This window comes from Centruroides vittatus, unplaced genomic scaffold (assembly GCF_030686945.1).
Source record: "Centruroides vittatus isolate TY-2023 unplaced genomic scaffold, ASM3068694v2 contig_3187, whole genome shotgun sequence".
NCBI lineage: Eukaryota > Metazoa > Arthropoda > Arachnida > Scorpiones > Buthidae > Centruroides > Centruroides vittatus.
Window position 1 is genome coordinate 180,791 of NW_027122049.1, and position 26,487 is coordinate 207,277.

Here is a 26,487-nt window from a genome sequence, read left to right on the forward strand (position 1 = left end):
ATTTCGGTTAAACCAATCACGGACGATATAGAATAAGACAGTTATTTAAATAGTAAGCTTTTATTTCCGTAGCTAAGCAATATATATCCGGGAAGCGATGGGTGAATGACTCAGTTGACGCCCTTTCGCTGGCTATTACCTTGAAATTTTCAGTGAAATCCGATTCGAAAGACTCTGTTGTGACATTGAAACCAAAACTTGATTTACTTGAAACGGTGCGCGAAAGGTGAATGAGCACGCCATGTGTCAAATGCCTCTTCTTATTGTATAATATGCACACAATAAAAAATCACGATATCATTTGCGAGTACATTAACGTTTATTCCATTATCATTCATATTTCCGATTCAATAACCTTCCAAAATTATATCCTGATACTGTTAGATAGATTCTTTGTTCGGTCAGATTTAGAAAATTATTATATCTACATATCAATTTTATAAATTTGACCCTAGCTATAACAATATAACCATTTCCCGATAAAGTTTATATTTATCAAACGAGAATAAATATAAAAAAATTGTTATTGAAATATTATTATTTAATATTTATAATTCTGAGATATTCTCCATAAAATATTTTATGCTTCTTTGATTCCTCATTGGATATCATTCATGCGAATTAAAAATCATTTACTATTTAATTGGATTTCTGTGGTTAAGGGAACCATGTCAGTATTTCTATGCTGAATTAATTTGTTAAAAGAATGAATTAGAAAGCGAATATCCTGTTACATTAACTTCTATACTTACTTTTTCATTCTTAGTTTTTATTTGTAATGACTAATAAGCAAACTGTATCATATCAAATTATACTGAATGGGTTTAATATCGCGCAGTGAAATTCTGTATTAGTTCTTACAAATATAAATTACAAATAAAATTACATTACTGATGTATTTGTATGACTTTCATATAAAAAATAAGTCTTGTAGCGATTTTTATAAACGAAGATTTTTAAGTGATTAACGCCATTTCTTCAATAATTCGTATAGTCTTAAAACTATTTTATTAAAATACTAATTATCATTTTATATTATTTTGTTTATTATTGAATAATAAATTTTTATTAATAATATAAAAATAATTTAAATTGCGTGTAAAATATATAATAAAAACCGTAAAAATTTATTGTGTATAAATTGATTTAATTTATAAAATTCTCTTTATATAAAAAAATGGATATTTTATTAATATATATTAACTGATAAACGGATGAGTTCACAAATGATTGGACGTGACAGGTCATTGTACTTAGCGGTGCTATAGAAAATAAATATTCATTGATAACCTTTCATTTTCAATGTGAACTTGAACTTGGAGATCATTTACCGTTTTTTGTACTTTTATGTCTGGTTAAAACCCTTCCATTACGCAATAGATTTATACAAGAAAGTTTAATGATCATACTAGTTTTCTTTTGTTTGTTTGTTCTATTATAATCCAACGGAAATTACATCAATGCTGGATATTTGTTATGACGTTAATGCTTAATTTGTATTGTTGGCGCCGTTTTTGAGAACATTTTACTTTGACGATTCCCACAAAATGAAATAATCGAATCTTTTTGACTAGAAAATTTATCTTTTATTTTATAGAATTTTGAAATTAATTTATTATTTCTGTTTTAAAAACAATTTTACGATCTGATAAAGCAAAACTTTAACTTATTTATATAATGTTCTAATATATAATTATTTCACAAAATGAAACTTATAATTTTTAATAAACAAAAAGAAATTACTTTCTATTCATTATTATTATAATTATCATTACAGTTATTGAAATATAGCATAATAAAACAAGTAATTTTTGAGTTTTTTTTAAATATTTAATCATTTACACATTTATGAATGTTTTTAATTTATATAATCTTAAAATTATGTAAAACAACATTAGATTTTGATCTATTTAAACTATTTAACTCACTAAAGTGAAAAGAAATCAAATAATCCTAAAATTATCATATGAACTTCTCGCAAATTCAATATCTTAATAATAATTTCTTGATTTCTATTATTCAAAGTATCTATAGAATTATTTGACGTATTAAATTTTGAAAATTACTTTTACCTTTATTTAAAATTAGAATATTCAAATAGTTTTCATATAAAAAGCCATGATTTTAATATTAATGTCTGTCTAAATACTGCCTAAACATATTAACTGATTTAAATATATTTACACATATTTATTGAGTTCTAAATACTTTTTATTTCGAAAATACTTAAAATATATAATAATAAAATTATGTATTTAATAGCTATAAAAATCCTTTTAAATATGAAATAAATATTAAATTATAAAAAAATATAAATAAAGTAGAAAGCTAATAACAAAAATTAATAAATTAAATATTATTTTAAAATTATTTATTCGGTTATTACCTAAAATAAACGATCAAAGATCGTATAATTTCGAAAAAACTCCATAGCCTTAACAATATTCTGTGTGTTAAATAAATGTTATAATAAATAAAGAATTATAAATATATTTTGAATAATATAATATGTTTCGTGAAGCTTTTAAAACTAGAAAACAAAGAATATTCCTTATTTTAAAATAGACTATGAAACAGTTTGTATAATATGTCCTTTAACTGCAATGTAACAAGGATTATATTCGTGTGGTAATACGAAACGATATAAGTTAAACTAGACATAAATGTGAATGAGGTAACGTTCTTTTTAAAATTTCACTGAAAATGAACAAAGAACTATCTCAGATATCAAAATTTTTAGTGTGACCTTACCATTTTAGAGGAAATGCCACCTTTTGTTTCCAATATGACAGAGCCCAGCGCGTATCCCGTCCATTGTATGTAAACTCACAATATAGGTCATTTGAATCGGTTTGTGCACGGTCAGATTGGGTTAATGTCGAGGTCGGAAATGTTCAAATACTTTCTAGCCAACCACAAAATGATTAGCAAGGTTAAACCCAAAACAAATACTCAATATAGTTATATATTTGCTTTAGTTAAGTTACTCTAAAAACTTGATTTTTATGTGTTGCAAGAACTTATTTAACAAAAACCTTGTTCTGCTTTTTTTATGGCTGTTTAGTAATAAAAAAAACCTGGTTCTAAACACTAATTTGTTATACTTCTTTTTCTATTAAATAATAAATACATTTTTAAAGTAATTTATTATTAGAGTTAACGAATTTTGATTAAATATTAAGAATTTATATAGGCTTATTTAATATTGAAATACGTATATATTATAAAGACTATTTTTAAAATTTAATGATGAGATAATAAATTATAGCTTTTTTTAAATATATATATTTGCAAAGCGTAATGATTTATTGAATGCATACTTTTTAAATGATTTACTTAATACCTATTGTATTAATCATTTTTATTATATTTTCTTATTGTTTTATTTGTTTATAGAACTGATTTTAGAAAAGATATATTTTTTTATTTTTTATTGTAAAATAAATAATCAATTTATATTGTATCTAATTAATATAAGACCGATATACCTCATTTAAACTTTATAACTCTTAAAATGCATAAAACTGATATACAATATTCTTGTAAATTTTAACTTTGAATGGTAATCTAAATAAACATTTAGCCTATAATATGAAATTTAGTGTAGATTATTTATTCATTTTTATGCATTAAGACGATCTTACTACATGCGTGACGGTTCAATATCAAAGCAATTAATAAAATAATTATCATGAGAAATTGAAGTACTCGCGCTAATCCAAACTAATCATTTTACAGGTTGTTTGGATTAGCGGAGTTTTATTTACTCGTGAAAAGGAAAATCAAAAGATTAAGAAATATATACATTATTTTAAATAATTATTTTATATTGATACAAATTTACATGATTTTAAAAAATAATCTATTATTTCTTTTGCTGTTTTTGGCTGGAATATGTAATGAAAAAACCGAAAAACAAATATTCGGATTAGCGAGAGTGAAGTGTAGAATTTCTTTTTTTTTTTAGAAATAAAGCAGCAAAATAAATATTACAGGAAAAGATACAATTAAAATGGCATATATACGTAATTATAAAAATTATTTTGTAATATTTCTTACAATAACTTTTTAAATAAATGAAAATTTATGAAAAAAAATGTATGATTATTATGATTACCACGGAGCGTAACGTCCTATTCTGTACTTTTGTTCGGGATAAAATTACCAATCTTAATGTTTATTTTTATTTTCCATGTGTATCATAATTGTTTATTTGTTAAATAATTTTTTAAACAAAGAATTAAAATTGATAAAATATGATTCGATTTTAATTAAACGTTTGAAAGTAATTTTGAATTTCGCAATTCTCGGTACGCTTTGATAACATTCTTGCGGTTAAAACAGTATTATTAATTGTTAAGAACAATTAATTTTTAACAAATATGGATTTAAATTTTCGACTATTTTTTATAATTAGTAAACCATTTAATTAATTTGAAATGGAAATAGCTTCAATGAATCACTACACAGTGAATTCAAAATATAATTTTATTAAATTTTCCCAGATTAGCGATTAAAAAAAAATTGTCTTTATGACAAGACAAGATTCTATTCTCACTCGGAGTCACTTAATATATCTAATTATTCTCATTCTTAGAAAGGAAATGGGTTACTTGAAAGAACATTTCATGAAAGTATTCAACAAGGGAATGCGAGTGACAGCGTTACAATGATATGCCAATTACCAAGAGGTTACTTATAATTTTTAAAGATAAAATAATAAAGTTGTTAAATAATGTTCTTATTTTATAAATTAATTTATAAAAATTATTTTAAGTTTTATGAATTTGAATTCCTGCTTTATTTTCCCATGTTATACGCATTTGAAAACACAATATATTCTGTATAGAGTATGGCTACAATTTGAAAAAATTGTAGACCTATAAATTTTTACCGTTGTCCGTCTGTCTAGAACAGAGTTATATAGATAAAAGACGAGAAAAGATTTGGAAAGCTTGGGTAAAGGAGGCTCTGATTAACTATATAAGAACTTTCGATACAACCAGAACTTGTGTTATTTCAATTCAAAAACTTTCCCCTGTAAGGTGTTAGATAGATGACCGGCACGACTCTATTGTTAAAAGAAAAGTATGATGTACAGGGGCAAGCTAATACTAATTTGAGATGGAGAACATATATTTTAAATGTTTTTTCATCTACTTAGGTGTCATTTCTTCAATGTCGCTCTTCCGTTACGTCATTTCCTCGAAAAGAGTTGTATTTATAACACACTAAAATGTGGAAAATTAATTTTAACAATATTTTTATACATGTTATTTGTTATATATTTCGTGTATTTAAAAAAATCCTCTTTATTTCTCTATTAAAATGTGTTTAAATATTATTTTGTGGTACGTAATTTTATTTATAAATTTAAAATAACCTGCCTCTGATATTGCTATAAGTTACCTACAAGATTAAAAAATAATATACATTTATTATATAATATAAAACAGCATGAGTTATAAAATTATTATCACTTTTTTATTATATTTTATTTTAATTATTGTTCTTAAAACAATTAAAAAGTAATTTAATAAATTTAATTTGAAAATCATAAAGCTATTTATTAATTAAACTTCTTTGTTCGGTTGTCCAGTTTGAAACTCGATTGAAACATCAGTTACATCCTGATTTTCTTTATCTTTCGCATCATTATTTTGCAAGTCGACAAATTTTTTGCCTTCTAAAACTTCGCTTGAAAGCTTATTTGGAATTTGTTCCTCTTTATTAGTTTCGAATTTCGTCTCAATTGAAATTTCTTCTTTGCTTTTTCTAACAGTTTCAATGTTATTAGTTTGTATTGAGGAATTTGGTCGTGAAGCTTCATTTTTAATTGTTATTTTAGTTTGAGGAATTGCACTTGGACATGCACTACATTCATTCATTTCCTTTGAATGACTAGCTAAAATTGTTACGTCATTTTGTTTATCGGTGATAAATTGCTTAGAAATTTCTGTATTATTATTATTATTAACGTCTTCTTTTATGGATGGAATATTTTTATCTTTGGACACATTAACAATTTGTTCAGTTCGATTAACAATTTTCTCCTCAATATCATCGTTTGATGCGAATTTATCTTCTTTATTTTCTGAATGACATTCCTCTTTATTTCGATCGGTTGCAATATTTTTATTTATAAATTTAGTGGGAATTTCGTTTGAATTGATAATTTTCCCTTTCTCCACTTCATTTGTAATTTCTTTACTTTCGAACGGGTCTTCTGCGGTTGCAATGGGTAATACAGCCGAGACAATTTCTTTTGCTTTCATTTCATCATTAATTTGAGATCCACCTGTCTCTTTGGCCTCAAGTGGTACAGAAATTTTTGTCCTTCGATTTTCGAAGGAAATAACGGGTTTTTCAATATCTATATCACTTTCTTTATTTTTCACTTCTGGTTCATTTTTATCAGTTATTTCAGTTCTATAATCAGTATCGTTTTCGAATTCTTTCTCTGTAACATCATGAACATTAGTTTTATCAGACTTTAACGCAAAACAAATTTCTTTTGTTTCTTCGAGGGTAGAAATTTCAACTTCATTTATGTTTTTAGAAGAAATTATTTGACTAGATTCTTTAATTTCTTTAGTAAGTAATGCAGGATCTTCCATTTCAAGAGAAGATGGACGGGAAGATTCGATTTCAAGGGTGGGAGGAGGATTGTATTCTTTTACTTCTTTAGAAATTACACATAAATCAGATTTTTCTGTTTCGATTTTATCATTTGAAGTAATTTTTTCATTTTTGATTTTTGATGTCTGTCCAATTTCAACTTTTAGCTCTTCACTATATGGTGTAACTATATCTTTATGTTCCTCAGAAGGTGATGTTAATGAATTTTCTAGCGTTTTATCAGATATTATTTTATCCTTTTCGTTGCCATGTTTTTCTGACAGAAATTCTCCGAAAGGTATAAGTGATTTACATTCATTTTCTTTAATTTCTTTTAAACTTGTCTCCTCTTTTCCAGGCTGTATAATCGACTCAATTTCGCCTTCTTCGAGTTTCTGTTGATTTATTTCGATCTCTTCTTTTATAAAAGACTTAGTTGAAACTGTAGGTTCTAAAGTATTCATTTCTTCATCTACAGGTGTAACTGAAGTAACTGATAAAATATTTTCTTTTTCACTATCAGATACGGCAGGCATTGTAACATTTACTTTATCTTCAATAGTTGTAACTAATTCTTTTTCTTTAACTGAAGGTGTAGTTAGAGTGGTTTCATCTGTTATGTCTTGTGTAGTTTCGTAATCTTTAAATTCGACTGGTGGAGTAAGAATAATTTCTTCCTTTTCAACAGATGAACTGGGAACGGTTTCCTCTCTTTTTTCCTCTAAACTTATAGGTAACTCGATATCCGAATGCTTAATTGATACTTCTTCGTCTTTTTGATCTTCAACACATGTAACTGTTACAATTTCTTCTACAAATGATATTTTCTCATTAGGTATTACATTTGGAGCTTCTTCCTCTTTCTTGAGAATTACAGCTTCATTGATAACTGTGTTATCTAAAATAGGTGTAATTAATATATTGTCTTTCGGCATGGCTTCCGCTATATCTGGTGTTGGTAAATTTTCAGTTTCTTCCTTATGATCTGTATGAAATGATACTTTTTCTCTCTGGCCATCTACGAGTATATATGAACTGTTATCTTGTATTAACATATCAGATTCAATTTCAGAAGCAAGTGTTGCTTTGCTTATTTCAAGATAAGTACTGCTGATATCTGTCTCCCTCTCTTCCACTTCTTTATCTTCTTCTTTTTCTACTGTATAATCGAGAATTTTTCTATCGGCTATCCAATTTTCTATAAAATCTGTTCTCCAAATAATAGAATTCGATGTAGCGTAAATTTCTTCTAATGTCTGCAATTGGTTTTAAATTTATTACATAAAGATATTAATGAAGGCATACTATATAAGTTATAAATGAATAACACTTATATACAGAATAAAATTCCTATTCACTCACTTTATTTTCTTTTATTTGTTTTAATAAAGGAAACTTATATTTTTCATAAAAACTAGTATCTTCTCTTCGTTGAAGAATCTTTTGTCTTGATGAAATAAATTCCATTTGCCTTTGCTGTAAATATATATATATATATTTAAATTTTATATTTATATTAAATTATGTATTTAAATTCTTAAACAAAATGTAACTTTAAATGTCTTGCAATTTGTTGTAGAAACTATGATTTACATGTTCAAAACATTTGAATATATTCAAAATAATTATTGAAAATTTCATATTATCTTCTGGTAAATGATAAATGCACAAATCTTGTTATATTAATCTAATTTTTAAAGTTAATTATGAATGAGGGAAATATTGACAGCCGAAGCAGAAATTTAAAATATTTACAGATTATGAAATATTGTGAAGGTCATCAAATATCATTTTAAATTATTTTTAAATTTTATCATAATAAAAAATAATGTATACTTGTATTTTAATATTTTTGCAATTTTTAAAAATTTATTTATATTTATTTATTATTTTTTGTCGTTTTAATTCTTCTTATTATTATTTTTTATTTTTTTACATAATTCTGTAAAAATGGGTTTATCTTACGCTAACCTGCCATTTTGTCACATCTGATACAATATCAGGAAGGTTATCTTTTGAACAATAATTCTGCATTGTCATAGGAAAATCCGCAGTTGTCTATAAATAAAACGATAACGATTGAATTAGTATTAAAGTAGTGAATATTAAAACAATGTAATCGAAAAGTATCCAACTGCTAATCAAACAATTAAGAGATATTGCGATACAAACAGTACAGCGATGAAATTTTTGATAATTTTTTTATATAATTAAAAAGGATTTTTTAAATTTGGCAGCATTATCTTGCGACAAAGTAATTCTAGCCAACGGTATCCTGCAACTATGTGTTCATGCTAGACAAGTAGTTTGCAACAGCAAATCAAGCATAACAAGAATGAGATTATTCTAAAATTTTTAAGAGCGGCATCATAAATAAGATCGTAAAACATTAAAACTAGATTAACTGTATTAATTTACCTTATAAAATAATATCTTTATATCGCAATATTCCGTAACTGCTTTGAGTTGTAGCTGTATATATTGTATTTTTCAATATAATGTATATAAAACTGTTAATCTAGTTATAGAAATTCTATTACAAAATTAAAATTAAAAACATATGACAGAATTCTCTATTGAACAGAAAATATGTTAATTATCATTAAAGTTTTTAAAATAATGAAATAAATAAATAAAAATAACTTGTTCTTCGGATAATTTTTCTTTTCCTCTTGGACATTTAATTGCTTCTAATTTATCGTCATTCACGCTCTGAAAAAATTTAATTAATAAATGTGAGGAAGATGTTTGTTAATTTATTAATGATAAAATATTTATGAATTCTTACACTTATTAATAATTCTTTTTCTTTGGCGAGTTTGGTGTAAATTTCATTGCTGGTGGCATGGCCAGTTGCAGCTAATGTACTATTTACTTTGATTTGATTCAAGTGTCTTTTCTTAATTTTTTCTTTGACGCCTTTCTAGAATGCTTAGTTAATTTTATTTCATTCTATTTTTATATTTTAAAAGTTAATATCCTTTGAAATATGTATTTACAATTGAATTCCTCATCAACTTTCAAATAATTATTGACAGAATATGTATTTTAATTTTGTAAATGTAAATATGTAAAGATAAATATGTGAATATTTAATATTATACATTTAATCTTATTGAAATTTTCATAAGTTATAAATTTTTGTAAATTACATAACTTATAATATTAATCATTCTTTTTTATGAAACATTAAATGTAGAATCTTACTGCAAAAATGTATTCGAATTTATATTTTTAAAGCGTTAATATTTAATTTTGATAATTTTTTCAGAATTATTTTTATAGAAAAATTTTTATGCTAATTATTTCATAAATTATGTTGCCAGAATGCTAATAACTTGTTATCAGTAGCGAATTAATCATTAGGTTGAGGCTAGAAATCCGAAAGAGAGGGATGGACATAAAGGGCAATTGCCTGGGGCCTCGATCAACAAGGGGCCCCAAACAGATCTTTCATAAGAAAATATTTTCTCCAAATATTCCCTCGAAAAAAAAGGCCTTAAATGGGGTCTCCTAATTCGAATTCGCTGGGCCTCAGGTAGCTATAACGCGCCACTACCCGAGAGAAAAATAAGTTCAATTGAATGTACGAAAAAAAAAACGGTTTAATTTTATGTACACGTGAATATTTGAGATGATAATTCAGTACTTTGCATTCAAGAATGAACGATGAGAATCTTAGTCATCTAGTCTTCATTTACACTAAATCGGATACGTTTTGTTTTGTTGATTTAAATTCTTACACTTTGGTAAAAAAAAAAAAAAAAAAAAAAACACTAAAGTTTTTAAAAATACAAATGTAAAGGAAATGAATAAAAATTTGTAATCGATTCATGTGACTTTGTGATATTATGTATTGTACATTACTCTTAAGTTATGTAATGTATTCTTTATTCTATTCAAGGAGAGTGGGACAAGGTTCAAGATCAGTGGAAACCTTACTTAGGAATCCGGATCGTATGTAATCCGTCATAGCTTTTTATTGCATTACATAATGTAGATAAATATTATTTCATTCAATTATATTAAAGGAAAAGTATATCGTAATTAATTTTTAAACATAGAAGTAAATAAACGATTTGAATATTATAAATAAAGAACAAAATAAGATTAAATATATGCTAAAAGCTGTGTAATTTGTAAATAAATTGTAGTTTATTTACAAATCACACAGTAGTTTAAAATAAAGCTGTGTAATAAATTGTAATTTATTTTCATGCGATATTTAAATATATTCTATAATGGAGCTAATTAGTGCCAGATTTATGAGCTGGCTGAGCCTGGCTCAGGGCCCAAATTTTTAAAAGACACAAAATTCTGGAACTAATGTCTTAGTTTCCCTTATTAATATTGTGTGGGACGGATCCCTTATGTATAAGTTTCAATGAGTGTGGAATCTGTGATGGAGGGGTGCCAAAACCGACTGGGCCCAAGTACCTATAACCACAAATCCGAAATTGGAGGTAATTATCAAATATCTAATTACATTTCTATATTATAATAAGTTCTTTTCGGGCGCATAATTCATAATTATTTATGAAAATTTATCAGATAAACTACAGATTTTATAATGTTAATAATTCGAATCCTGTTCTATATTTCTAAATTATTCTAAAATAATTAACAGTAAAATATTTCCAGAATATACCTTATATTCTTCTATTAATTTCTGTTCTAAAGTTTTTATAAAACTTGAATCTAAGATATTCAACTCGTGCGAAGAACCGAGCAAATGCTCCAAATGTTTTCTATTAGCCATGCAACGATCTCTCCTAATTATAATTACGAATGCTGAAAATACATTAATAACATTTTATAATATTTAAATTCTATTATTAATTAATATATATTCTTAATTTTTAACGAGAAAATTTACAGGAAGAAACACAACAGTTAGAACGTCTAATCGTTAAACCGATGTTTAAAATTGAAAATAAGTTCGAAAATTAAATATTCGAATTTGGAAATGAATTTTACAAATCAAAATTATTATTTTTTGGTTATTTATTATTAATTTTTTTGTTTGTAATTATAACATTGACTTGGCGAAAAATGTCTTTTATTTTCATTTTCGATTATGGCTGTTAATCATCAAAGGATTAAGGTCCAGTAAAGCGATCGAAAACTCAAATCTGATGTTATTAACTATTTTCATAACTAAAGAAGAGATTAAATTCTCGATACTTTTATGCCAAAATATTATCGGAATCATTTAAATAAAAATATCGCTGATAATACAAAGTATATTAAAGTATAAATATATTTTTAATTTATGTATCCGAAGTATAGTTTAAAATATTCTTAAATATTTATTTTAATATATAAATAATGAAAATATTTAAAAGAAAGATTATACATTCTAAATAATTCTATTTACTTCAGCTAAAAGTACCATTTATTTATTGAAAATTTCCTCTATCTAAGAAGATAAAGATGAAAAGTGATGCTGTTACTTTTCATCTTTATCTTCTTATTTATAATAGCTTTGAAATAAAATATATTTTTCTGTTTTTTTTTTTTTTTTTGGTTTTTAAATAAAACACTTACATTCTAGAAAAGTATTCTCTGGTTTTTAAATCAGAACAAGATGGAGAGATGTAACCGTTCCAGAATGTATGAAGTGACGTCTGTACTTCGATCTGATACTGTTGATAATGAAGTGTAATAATGAATCATGGTTATCGTAAACCGATGTAAAATTGTAACTTTAAAATATTAATACATAGTTTAAAAGGGATAAAACTTGATCCGCCTATGTCTAGAAATAAGAAAGGATGATGGATGAGTCCATAATTATAGCTTGTTATAGGAAGTTATTATGTTTCATTTCACTTCGTAGCATCGTTAAAATTAAATTATGAACTCGGATGAAATCTTTATTGTGCCAATTGGTAACTTTAAAGAGCTTTAATGTTTAATTTTTGTTATATCATCTTTTCTAAAGGAAATATTTACAAAGATTTTATTAATACAAATTTTATTCACCAGATGGCGGGATGTTATTCTCGAACACTAAATGATCGATTTAAAATATTTTTAACATTTATTTTCTTTTTTATTTTCTTTTTAAATGAAACTAAGACTAAATCAAACATTTAAAAAAATCGAAAGAATATTTTTTAAAATTTTTTTCTTGTTTTTTAAATGTTATAAAAGATAAATCATGAAAATCTATGTTAAATGTGTTTTGAGTTGTTTTTCTTTATTTATAAATAGCTTAAAACAACTTCTATTGACATTTCGATTTACCATTTATAACTTTATAATATAAATTAATGACAATTATTGATCGAAATATTTAAAAACCAGCATTTCTATATGGAACGTATGAATGTAATTTACATCATTCCCATTTTTAACATTTATATTCTACGAATTCATATAGTTAATGATTGGCGCAGAGAAGTAAATTATAATTTAATGTACATTATGAAAATAGTGAACAGAAATTTTCCAGTGAAGAAATTAAACTGTGAGTAATAAAATTTTTAAGGAAAATTAGGAATGAAATGGAATATTATCATACACTTTTTTTAATTATCAAGGTTTTTCCCGCTCCTGTTTCATCTAAAAAAGAAGGCCATTGCCAGTTTAATATTGTTCCGGGGACTGAAGTGAATAAAAATAACTGATTTCGATGGATTCTGTCTTAATTTTAATTAATACAGAAAATTATCAATCAATGAGATATTGCAGTTACGTTATGTGGAAATTAGTTAATAAACTTTTATTATTCGTAAAAACGAATACAGTTTTAAATAACACTCTTTAATGAACAGCTAATCTCGTGATAATAAATTATTTTAACTGCAACAGAAGTTATAAAATACTGTCAACAGAAAAAAAAACAATTGATTGCGATCCAATTAAGAAAACTATATTAGTAACTGCTAAAAATATCGAGATAAATTAACTGAATTATGAGGAAAGTTAGTTTAAAATCTTCGAGGATAAAACGAAAAATAAATATAAAGGATTGAATTATATTTAAGAGAATTATGTAATGACGTTTGTATTGAGTATTATGCCTTCACTTTGTTAGAAATAATCGTAAATTTTTAACTGATAAATTAAAGTTTAAAAAAGGAACAGAGTTGAGCAGTCATTCATTTTGAATCTTATTCATAACGTAGAGATTAAAGACACTTCAAACATCTAGAAAAACAGGAAGTTTGAAGTTTTTCATTCATCGCACAAGATTTTCCGAGCGTTATTTTTAGCTTAATTAAAAAATAATAATAATAAGTCAAGTATTATAATTATTAACGAGCAATTATTTATTGTGACAATGTTACAATGCCGGGCTGCAATTTTTAATCATATTTTTAATTTATTTTACTTAAAATATATGCTCTCCACCTCAAATTATTAGTATAGCAAGAAATCAAAGTTTTAGTGTAATATTTTGAATTAAATTAATAGAAAATATTACAGTAAAATCTCTAATTAACGGACGTGAATACTTGTTTATTTATTTCGATTTAAATCGTATTCTTGTTCATTAGTCTCAGAACTACAGTGAATACATAAACAATAATAAAGTTACATATATAAAACGTTTCTGTGAAATTAAACTTCGCTTACGTACTTAATTTTAATTATACAAACGTATCTATGTAAGTAAAAACGGATAAACAAAGTTATCAATTTTTTTAACACAGGCATTCGGAAAACCTACTTTAATATATAACGGATTTTCAGCTTTAATGGACACTCCCTCGCCCGAATTAATCCGTTAAATTGAGGTTCTACCGTATATATTTTTACATTTATAAATTGTGTCGACACATACTTTTTAATAAAATCAAATGAATTAAGATGCAATTTTCTTAATATATCGATATTATATTGCACATTTTTGTCGAATAATGTTGAAAATCGAAGAAATAAATGATAGAATTTTATAGAATTTATTTATTAACTGATTATACTCTAAATACAGTTTATACCATTTCGTAATAATTTACTTGAGTAATTCAATTACAGTAAATATATTTCTTTCATTGCCAGGATTCGAATCACGTCATAGATGAAAGAAACGGAAAAGACTAAATTTATTAGTTATATTTATAGGCGTATAATACAACTAAATCGTAAAATTGCGTAGTATTGTATGTGGATAACAATTTCTCGTAATAAAATTTACCGTAATAAAGTATTCGTTTACCCGGAACGAGACCAAATTCATTAACGATTATAGTTACAAGCTTTCTGTTCTCTCCAAATATAGTTTTTATGTCTATCAATTATATTTGGTAGTTAATGCTTGCAATAGTTCTTTTGTCTGCGTATACGGCAATACATTTTAAAAATATTTCTTAACTATATTGTTTTATTTAATGAGAAAAAAACCCTTTAAAATTAAAAAATTGAAATTTCACTTGGATTAATTTTTAATCAGACTTTTAAAAATCTAATTACTTTTTGAGTTTTTACATAAAATTAGTTTGTTAACGATTCCTAGAAAATGTAGTATTTTATTAAATTTAACATATTAACCCAGTTACAAAGTAAATTCTATAAAATAATACCATTTTGTGAATTGGTTACTTAACCACTTTTTACAAAAACTGGTTAAAATAAATTATTACATAGTTTTTTTTTAAATTAAAATTTACCAATTTAATTAAAGCTCGAGCAATTTAATATAGAGCTTTTACATTTTTAGGCTGCCACCTTAACCGTTCGACGGAAAGACCCTCTTACAGCTTAACATCAATGAACACTTCTCGTAAATCTCGAAAGAATAAAATAAAATATACATAAAATATTTTAAAAAAATTAGAACAAGAGAATAAGATATCAAAGTATAAAAGAAAAGAATATAATTAATATGACTAAAACATTGTTATAATGGAATAGTTGAATTTTACATTTGGACTTTTCAGAGATGCCATCTTAAAAATAATTTTTATTTTGTCTTCCACAACACCTTTTATCGTCAGATTTGTGATTAAATTGAAGGAATTGATATTGAAAAAACCATTTCGTGACTGTTAACATATAATTACTTTTCCTTAAGATCATATGAAACTAAAGTAAAAAATTACAATGACGCGATTTCAATAAGAGTTTCTTCGCAAAATTTGTCATTAATATTTAATTCAAGGAATTAAAATGATAATAAACACACTTTAATTACAATGTAAAGATTTTATTTCAGTTCTTTGTGTCCTCTGCACGATTCGAACATTGCAATATCCATTATTTATTTCTGTAGAGAGATAATGTCTTATTAAATGTTACACGATAATCCATTAAGTGCCGGTAGTAAAGAACAAGATGTTTTTTATCGTTATAAACTATATTCTGAAAACGTTTCTTTGTTTTTTTTAATCGAAATTGCCCTTATTTATATTCAAGTATTAATTATTCGAATCCTAATTTATACTAACACTCGTTGATAAATGAGTGTAAAATTATGGAAATAGTCTTATAAATACATTTCAAAATTTATTTATGTTGATTAAGTTAGGACAAAAAAATTCAAAATAAATTTCTGGAAATTAAATTTGTGATATTCCATTTTATACATTAAATATAAATTTAAATTATTGTTTCATACGATCTTTTACTTCACTATATCTGTTGTTTGGAGGTCTTCAAATGCCAAGAATGTCTGCACGACACTATCAAAGACATCATGTACAACTGCATCATTGGGCTGATGGAAAAATTTGCCCTCCAAATTCCTTGCCAAAGTACTAAATATTCTAAATTTTAAGTATATTTTAAAAAAGTTGAATTTAGAAACATTGCAAAATCTTTAAATAAATAAAATAATATATATATAATTTCGGCCGTTTCACCAAACTGCTATCTTGGACATTCTAACCTAACTCTGAGAAGGTGGATATTTCGGGCACGAACACACTGTAGGCAGGCTATAGATGCCCAGACAGACCATCAGGTGAGATGAACATCTGATCACAAAACAAGCATGAGTAGCAACTGCATCTTTGTTCAAATCCAGTGACAGGTAGAAGTTTTACTACAGAATCTTGTCCATACCATAGGCAGAAGCAATGCCAAGGAAAATTTCAAGTGCAACGACGGACACGTCCTGCTATTAGCACTCCGTCGGCTTTGTTTGTAATGATGCTGTGACAGAGAAGCATGGGTTGCTACGAGCTGGCAATGCATTAGCTTTAGCAACGAATCCTAATTCTGTTTGGGATCAGACGACAGCTGATGAGCGCTTAATCCCCCCTTTACGCTGAATAATACACAGCATCCATTGCTAGCGTTCTGGTCTTGGAAGCCATCTCGTATGACAGTCAGTCACAGCTAGTAACGATACGAGAGTCATTGACGGCATGTATGTATCCTTCACATTGCCACACTTGCTTGGTCTTCAGATTCGCCCATCGAACATTTGTAGGATCAGATGATTTGAAATGTAATTTGTCAGATACAAGTATCACTGAGAAAGGCTGAAGTCGATTTTATAATCTATAGTGCTCAAGTTGAATTCATTGACAATGATTTGAATTCAGTTTTGTTTCCTTCCTTTCCTCATTCATTCTGATTTATCTCATTGAATTTTGAATTCACTTGTAATGAGTAAAATGGTGACCGGCAATGTGACCGAAAAATACCAAAAATACAAATTAAAATTTAATTTAATTCAAATTTCATTGATGAATTACATAAGAAATGGCTTACTTTAAGATTATTTATTGTCTGTTAGAAAATTAAAAATTAAAACCGTCATCTAATTTTCATTTTATACTTTTAATGGATACAGAAGGAGAAAACAATTTCAGTTGTCATATTATATCATAATATGAGAAATCCAAAACGAAATGTTAATCGAAAAGGAAAAAAAACTAATAATACTAAGTAACAGAATAAGGAAGAATCAAAATAATGAAATCGATACAGAAATGTTAACGAACTGAAATCGAGAAAATATTGGTTAATACTGCTATCATTCGAAAACTTTTTCGGGTCTTTGATAAAGATTTGTAGATGTATATCTGTTAGGCCGATTGAAATACCAAAAATATTTTTGTTTAAATAGTGCGCATTGATGATCTAATCTGACAAAAACAAAGACATCTTACGCACTTAGATGCGAGAGATTTAACTAATGCAGAAATTATCTACGAAATCAAATGAATTCGCCATAAAAGTAATTGATTGAAAACAATTTGGGCAATTGGCAAGCATATGATCAATTTATTGTATTTATTTCTCAAATCTCAACGGTTGGATAGAGTATCATCACATTATATTTCAATTTTAAAAATATACTTAACATACTTATTAAGACATAATTTGGTATTTCGTTGAATATGTTGAGTGGTTTTAGCTTTGTATATGTGAAATTCTACTATTAATTTAATTTTTATATGTAATAAAAAACTTCCAAAACTGTTAGTACAAGATTGTTTGAGTGAATAGTTTGTTTAAGCATCACTTAAAATTATATTATTTATTTACTTAAAAACATCTTATCAGAATTATTGACGATGCAATGAAATTAGAAATTTGGCATTGCCACGGATTAATTTTTAAAATAACGTTTTGTAAAAATCATGTTAATTAATACATACAATTAAATTACTTTATAAATTATTATTTTATTACTTATAATATTAATTAATAAATTAATGTTTTTGTCTCAATTGTTTTTACAGAAATTATAAAATAAAATATTATATATTTTTGAAAAATTTTAAGGGTTTTTGTAATTTTATATTAATTTTTTACAAATATTACCAACTGGAAGTTTTTGCTAATTATTTAAATATTTTTCTATCCCACTTTTCATAAACTTAAACGATCTGCTATAATGTACTGTACACTAAGATTATAATTATTTTATATAATAAATCGTTCACGGATATTTAACATAATTTCAAGGATGTGAAGTGGATATACTTAAATAGATAAACAAAACAGAACATGCTTCATTCATAACAAATCAGAATACTTAAGTATATCCATAATAAAAAATAACCTATTATTGGCATTATATAAAGATTTAGAGTGAAGAAGAGAGAATTACAGAACCTCCTTTAGAACTCTTGTCGGAAACAAATAATAAGAGCTTCCACTAAGAGCTCGAAAAAGAAATTAATTATTATTTTCCACAATATAAGTTAATTTTAACAAAACCTGAGTAAACAACCTACGAAATTAAAAGAAATGTCAGAATTAGTATACTTAGGCTTAAATATTGAGTGTAGAATTAGTATATACGATTGTTTTGATAAATTGTTGATTTAATGTATATTAAACAATCTACTGTTCGATCCAGAAATATTATTCATATCCGAAGTGACTAAAAAGAAATAATGGTAGCATCCTAAAAAGACATCGTGTCGACAAAAATTTCTTTAAAAATAAATGTCAAAGTGCAAATAAAGCGATGATAAAAAAAACAAAACGAATATAGAATAACTATTACACTTCAAGTTATTTAAAACAGATTGCATGGTACATTTGCATTGACGATATTAGAAGAAAAAAAGCTCTTCATCAAAGGTAGAGAGGAGGAGGATTAAAAATTACATTTCTACTTCAAGTTTTGAGACCGTAGGAGAGTGAAAGTTTAGCGTTTTTTTAAATAATAACTGAAACACTTATTAAGAAGGTTTGAAATTCAACAGGTATAAAAATACAGGTGAAAGTCACAAATTTCATGTCTTAACGATGATAAACTATAATAGAAAATATTGGATGATCAATAAAACATTCAAAGTGAAGATCAGTATAAAAACGTTGTTTCATGATTAGTTATTTTTATTTTCCTTATTGCAGAAAAAAAAAAAACATTTTACATCTTTTAATGGTTTCATTTGAATCAAATCCCTTCTCCTCCACACAAAATAAACGTGTATTTGTATTTTATTTTAAAAATAATTAATATATCTGGAATTCTTTATCGTTGTGCCAGAATATTTTAACCAGAATAATTCAACTCTTATCATAAAAAAATTATTTAAAATTAATTTATATTAATAGAACTGTTTCAGACTCGCTTGAATTGTGACTACATTTATATAGAAACATTCAGTGATAAAGCTTTTGCGTGAATACAATACAAATAGGACAGAATTTAAGAAAGGACTTAGAATTAGATTAAAATTTTTGAATATTTTATTATTGTTTTTTTAAATAAATAGCCAAACATAAAACAATTTTTTCGTTGGCAAACCAGTTAACGAAGCAAATTTAAAGTTAGAAAAATAAATTTTAACAACTGTACACTACATAAATTAAATACTCTAAAAAGTTCACGTAAATGTACACAGAAAATCTGTAGAATATTAATACATTTTACTAAGATAAAGCATATTAATATTCTAAAAAACAATGTAATATTAATGCAAGGGCAATAGTCTACCAAATTCATTCAAAACACTGTGTATAGCAGGAAATCTTTGTTTTAAATTCATTTTTAAAATGTTTCTCGTCAATAAATTTAATACAGATTATTATTTTTTGTGTGAAAGCAGTTATTTAAAAAATAAAAAAATAAATAATATTTGCATCAATTTATTTATAACAAACGCTCAATACATTTTAAAAATATGAGAAATGCATCTTCCAGGTATAAAAATACATAAGAAAAAGAATACATCGTGTGAAATCTAACATTCGTATTTAACTTTTAACTCTATTTAAAAAATTTAAATATAAATTTTTCTGTAACTATTTTTAAAGTAAATGACAGAAAACCATAGAATTATTACATTTAATTAATAATTATTTTTTTACATTTTATAATAAAATTTTGTACTTTACAAAATCATAGTATCGAAATAAAATTTTCTATTACGACGAAGAATTATATTAAAAATTTAAAAAATATTAAATTTGAATATAATTTACAATATAAATTAGATCTTATTTTATTCGTACAATTTATATTTCATTAAAATTTCAAATAGAAGCTTTACATTTATTCGCTTTTTCCCATGATATATGCAAAATTAAATAGAAATCAAAAGTATTCCTCTATAATTTCATTTGTTCACGAATATTTTCGTCAATTACAGTGTAAATTTATACATAAACTATAAATGACGAATAATTTATAATTAAAATTTTTTTTTACAAATTAAAAATTCACTAAAATTATTTTTAAAAAAATCAAAATAAGATAAATTCAACAGCCGAAAAGATATAAATTAGTAATTAACAATGCGTTACTGTCCTTATTTCTAATTTTATCTTTTACTGTCTACTTGGACATTGCTTATTAGTAGGACGTTAACTGGTGTTTAATATTTGATACAAAACTGACGGTTAGATCAGAAAAACAAAACTTTTATTAAAATTCACCTGTAGTAGTAATTTTTTCAGAAAAAATTACTACTACAGGTGAATTTTAATAAAAGTTTTGTTTTAATATTAAACACCAGTTAACGTCCTACTAATAAGCAATGTCCAAGTAGACAGTAAAAGATAAAATTTAACGAATTGATTTTTCTAAATATTTTCGACGGATTATACTCTAGATAATAATAAAGAGTTTTTATTTGATTTCTTATTTATGGTAGACAATGGCGATTTAGAATAAGTTATAACTTTTTTCTCTTCTAGATTTTTCCCAGAATGAAGATGGATACCCACTTCGCACATCATTTGTAGAAAGTCGATTCCACTTTTTCTATCATTTTGAAAGCGTTTTTCCCAAGCATCGAGTAATAAATTATAATATTTAGGTTTTTCAAAGTATTTTAAATACGATGAGGAAATTTCGGATGGAAAAACGCGAATGAAATGACCACATCGAGATAATTCATCTTCGCTTTCTATTAATCGTCTCACGTCATCACCCGTCAAGTCTTTTAAAATTGATTCCTCGCACCAATTTTGTTCGAATCTAATATGTTTTACTCTTTCCTCGTGACTTAAATGTGAGTGATGAAGATGATGATTTATACAAAGTCTTGTTGTTTCTTTCGGTGTGATGTTGCACATTTGCAATACTTCCTGTTCCGTTTCCGAAGTAATATTAATGTCATCCGGAATTTGGAAGCCTACGGTGTTGAACATATCTTTAATTAATTGACTTTTAACATCTATGTCAAGTTGAGAATTCGAATGGAGACTAGGAGAGATGTTCACCTCTAATAACCAAGGTTTTAATTTTTCATCAAAGATAATATCAAAACCAAATAATTCGTAACAACAGTATCTACTCTTAATGTAATATTTGATTAGTTTGCTTATGGGATCGTAAGCACTGAGTAATGTCTTGATCACAATATCGATTATAGAAGACCATAGTTGTTCGGTGTTTATGTCCCTTGTTTTTAAGTAATCCCAAAGGCATTTTAGAGACCATTTATGTCCTTCGAATAAGTTTTCGTCTTCGCTGACTTTATAGGAAGAATTCTTTCGATTAATACTATAGTTTGTGAGGTGCCTAAACTTTTCACCTATGTATCTAACCGAGCGAGAATATTGCACTGATGCAAATCGAACCAATCCTTCCTTAAATACATAAATCCTTAGAGGGTCAAAACTCGTAACTAAGACATAAATTCTCAAATCAAACTTATTACCATTAATTAGAAAAGGACGAGATACATATTTTTGAACAACGGCTGGATGAGTTTTAGGCACGTGTGCCCATTTATATATAACGTCGACACCAATTCCTCTAGCAGAAGCTGGAGGTTTGACGATCCATAAAATTTTGTTTTCTTCCCTCCAAACTTGGCGCAATTTTATTAAATCTTCCGGTAAAACGTAAGTATCGGGCATGAAAGAAAATTCTTCTTCATTGTATATGCATTGCATTCTGACTATATTTAACCACAAATGATCTTTCCTTCCCAAATTAAAAGAACCGGGAAAATGATTTATTTTCTGAGTATTTCTTATAAATCTAAACTCATTGCATCTCATGTGTTTGCCCCAAGTCGCTATCCAACGAATATCTTCAGTCAAACGAAATCCAGATCGGGAAATCGTTTGAGTTATTAATTTTGGGGTAATGGTAGATAACTTCCACAACAAAGAACTCCGAACTTTTCTCGGTAGAGGAAAAATTCTTTCTGAAGACGTACCAAAATATGTTGTTGGTGGTACATTATAAAATAAGCTAGCTTTTAACGGTGGTTTTCGTTTAGATTTAGATTTTCGTTTTTCTTCTACTGTAATAGGGGTTTTTGCAAGTGAAATGTCTTCTTGTAAAGGTGTAGGAGTATTTTCATTTTCGATAGAGAGTGCATGAAATTCTTCATTTAACGTATTTTCTAAGTTTGGAACGTTCTCTTTTTCAGTTTCATCTTCTTCTAAGTTGCAAAACTTGTTTTCGTTGTTAGACTGTATGGCTTCAGTGGTTGTGACTGTTTCGGAACAGACTGATTTAGAAATTTCAATTTGATGATTTAGGCTTTTAAAATCGTCTTCGAGGTTTGCACTTGAGCAACAAGTTTCATTTTGAGAATTAGAAGTTTCGCTTTGATTTGGGCTGTTACATTCTTCTTCAAGATTTGCACTTGAACAAGAATTTTCATTTTGAGAATTTTCTAATGAGTGCATTAATGCTTAAATAGTTAATCCTTATTTTTTTAACAATGTCAGCAATGTGGAGAATTTTTATAAAAAATAATAAAAACACAAATTTTGATTAAAGGATCCACTGTTATGAAAATAATTCTGCTAGTGTCGGAGGTTTCAATAGTCATTCGGCATTGTGAGAAATATGAAATATCAAAATGAAAAAGTTCATGTTTCTGGAAGAAATTCAAATCAAATTATTTAAATCGTTTTAAAATGTAAATTAGAGGGTGTACTATAGGTTACCACCTATGGAATTTCAGGACTTTGATTATATATTTGAACTCAGGGGACCGAGACGAGTTCAACGGTACCCTATTTTTGGACCGGAGACAAAAAATAAAAAAGTTATCATACTTTTTTAATGCTCTCATGAAGATGGCACCATAGTTGTTAGTACTGCCATCTTGCGGTAAAGTCTGCAAACCATGACGTCGGACTACGGTCATCTCCAGCAGGGTTAAACACGCGATACGAGAGCGGAGAGAGCGACGCGACTTCCGATCAACGCGCGATCACCATTTCGGTTAATGTTACTTATGGCAGCGAACATGGCGGCCGTTCCCACTGTTCGTGCTCCCGACTGACCTCCCGGAGAGGAGCCGCCGGCAGGCCGCCATGTGCTAAACGTCACTAGTTATTGATTCACGGTAGTTCTTGAACAAAGTAAAAAAAAGGGGAAACGTCTACTAAAGGCAATTTTAACGGCAAGTGACGCGACTCCCTATCATCGCGCGATCGCTGGAAAAAAGTATGATAACTTTTTTATTTTTTGTCTTCGGTCCAAAAGTAGGGTATCGTTGAACTCGTCTCGGTCTCCTGAGTTCAGATATATACCCAAAGACCCGAAATTTCATAGGTGGTAATCTATAGTATCCCCAAATTATATTTTACATATATATATATCTTTATACTTAATTATTCTTTAAAATAATTTTAGTATATAATTACAGTATATAAATAATTTTTTGCTTAGAAAAAATATTTACATTTAATGATAAATTTAACAATTGAAAATTAATATTTACAAAAAATATATGAGTTATATACCTATTATTTGATAACTATTGAAAATATAATATGTTTTTCAGCAATTAAAATAAATGTTAATTGCTAGAGTAACTAATTGATAATCATCAATTCTAAAACGTATTAGCATTTAAATTTGATCCTACCTTTCAAATTATTATTGCTTGCATGTATGCAGTTCAATAAGTAAATTGATTGATTTAAATCTATGAATTATAAACTTTCGTAATAGAATGCTGGTTTTATATTATTTTTCTTGAAATAAGCTGAGGATCTATAATTAAAACCAATCATAAAAAATTAAATTGAAAAAACTTTATGTAAATAATGTTATGAATAATTCAAATTTAGAAAACATAAATCTTACTTTGTCATTGACTAAAATTCTGGTTTATTATTTTAAGCCGATTAAATGGAATTAAAATTAGTTTTTTTACTTACTTTAAAGCTCTAATATGTGTTTTTCTTCATTAATTTTCAAGTCCAAAAAGAAGGGAGGATGAAGAATCTCTAACAAGAAAATATAAAATTAAATATAATTTAAAGTATTATGTAATTCGAAATTTGTAGTGTTTTTAATTTAAAAAAATAACAAATAATTTTAAGATATTCTAAGAAAACAAAATCAGACTTGGTATTTTTGATTTTTCAAGTAATAGTAGTCATTATTATATTGCAACTGTCAAAATACAGTATATACAGAATCAAGTCTTATTAAGAAGAAAATATAATAATTTCTTCTTAAAAGTAGTAAACTTCTAAATAAATTTATTTTTTTATAGAAATTAAATTGTAACTTTCAGTATTTATGGAAGTTTCTGCTAGATTATTTTTAATATGTATTACTGTTGAATACTTTTTCTCTTATAATTTCTTCGTTAATAAAAACCGTAAATTCCGAAAATTTTATAATTTATATAGCATTCAAAACCTGCAACATGATGTTATGTTTTATAAAATACTGAAAAATTAAATTATTTTTATTTAATTTCAAGCGAACAGATTTGATTCATCAAAATGAATAACAACTTTTTTCATTTACAAGAACTTTATTATTATTTAGTTTACTAAGGTCATGAAATAAGTAATAATCTATCAACATTTTATATAGACTATAATATAATTATTTATCTTATAAAATTTTAAGCTTCGATGGATTTAAGTTTTGTCAATCTTTAATAATAATCTTTAATAATTAAGCTTAAAATTTCATTATTATTTTATGATACATATGAAATTAATAAGTCTATTAAGAATAATTAACATAAATTTCTTATTACGCTATTAATTAATAATTTTAAATTGTAATAACAATTTTAGAAGTTTCAATATGCCAGTTGATCCAGAAAACCTTTGACATGTCAGCCTTTTACAAGAATGTAAAATTTTCTTTATTTTTTATGCAAGGGCAAATAGATTGTTTCTCTTTAATATAATGTGTTTGTTTTTCTTTGTTCACGTATGCATATATTTATTATTATTATGCGCACTTCAACATGGCGCACGATGGCACGATATAAAAGCGCAAATAGCTGCTACGTGGAAGAATTTCTGGATCACCTTGTACAGTTTCTCTCATAAATTAATTGTAACATGATTTTATTTTGATGAAATTATCAAATGTAAATAAATACATGAATATATCTTATAGTTAATCTATTATAGCAACATTGTCATACTTCATATCAGATAAAAAGCAAAAAATTCCCGTTGACAAACGTTTTTCGGAATTAAAAATACTATTAAATTAATAACAATAGAATATCTAATTTATATTCTTTTTTGAAAAAAAGAAAAATTCTCAGCGTTAATCTTTTCTATTTATTCAAAACTAATTTATATTTTCGAAATTAATCAAGCATTAGTTCCTAACATATAAATTAGTTTTGAATTTTTCACAAGTTAGTAAATAGAAGTATAAAAAAAGATTTCATTTATATAGAACTAAATAATTAATTCCAAACAAATTTATTTATCTGTGATTTTTTTCTGTTATTGTTTTGTAGATATTTTTCTTTGGCCACAGGGAGAAATATTTCATTTGTTTGTGTTTTAGTAGGAAGCAAACTAACCCAAAAGAAAACATTGGTGACGTTGATTTTTGTTTCTCTGGATTTGTGATATGATGAAAATAATAACTTTCCGCCTCATCTCGATAACGTAGAATTTTCCGTGTTTCTTCACGTGTCTAAAAGGCTGGTTTTTACATCACCGGAAAATACATACACCATAAATAAAAACCAGAAACGGAAAAATGATGTCATTTCCTGTCCACAAGTTTCCGTTCATCAAACTACGTTAATTAATTAATGA

At 26.1% G+C, this 26,487-nt stretch overlaps 1 protein-coding gene and 1 pseudogene across 1 annotated transcript; both read right to left on the reverse strand.

Annotated features, from left to right (window-relative positions):
• Positions 1 to 5,573: 5,573 nt before the first annotated feature.
• Positions 5,574 to 11,562, reverse strand: LOC136973514 (repetitive organellar protein-like). The gene is made up of 5 exons (XM_067268244.1): positions 11,495 to 11,562; positions 11,267 to 11,409; positions 9,262 to 9,330; positions 7,981 to 8,094; positions 5,574 to 7,874 (listed from the first exon to the last, which is right to left on the reverse strand). The coding sequence occupies exons 2-5, from the start codon at positions 11,375 to 11,377 to the stop codon at positions 5,574 to 5,576; spliced, it is 2,595 nt and encodes an 864-aa protein (XP_067124345.1). The 5' UTR covers positions 11,378 to 11,409; positions 11,495 to 11,562.
• A 9,482-nt stretch (positions 11,563 to 21,044) lies between these two features.
• LOC136973513 (tubulin monoglutamylase TTLL4 pseudogene) lies at positions 21,045 to 24,448 on the reverse strand (annotated as a pseudogene).
• Between the last annotated feature and the right edge of the window lie 2,039 nt (positions 24,449 to 26,487).

Bases quoted from the DNA above. Each gene is read 5' to 3' on its own strand.
- LOC136973514 (XM_067268244.1), bottom strand. From the start codon at position 11,377: ATGGCTAATAGAAAACATTTGGAGCATTTGCTCGGTTCTTCGCACGAG. The intron at 9,331-11,266 runs GTATATTCTGGA...AAATTTTTTCAG, and splicing joins AATTAATAGAAGAATATAAG to AGCGTGAATGACGATAAATT. The intron at 7,875-7,980 runs GTGAGTGAATAG...AACCAATTGCAG, and splicing joins AACAAATAAAAGAAAATAAA to ACATTAGAAGAAATTTACGC.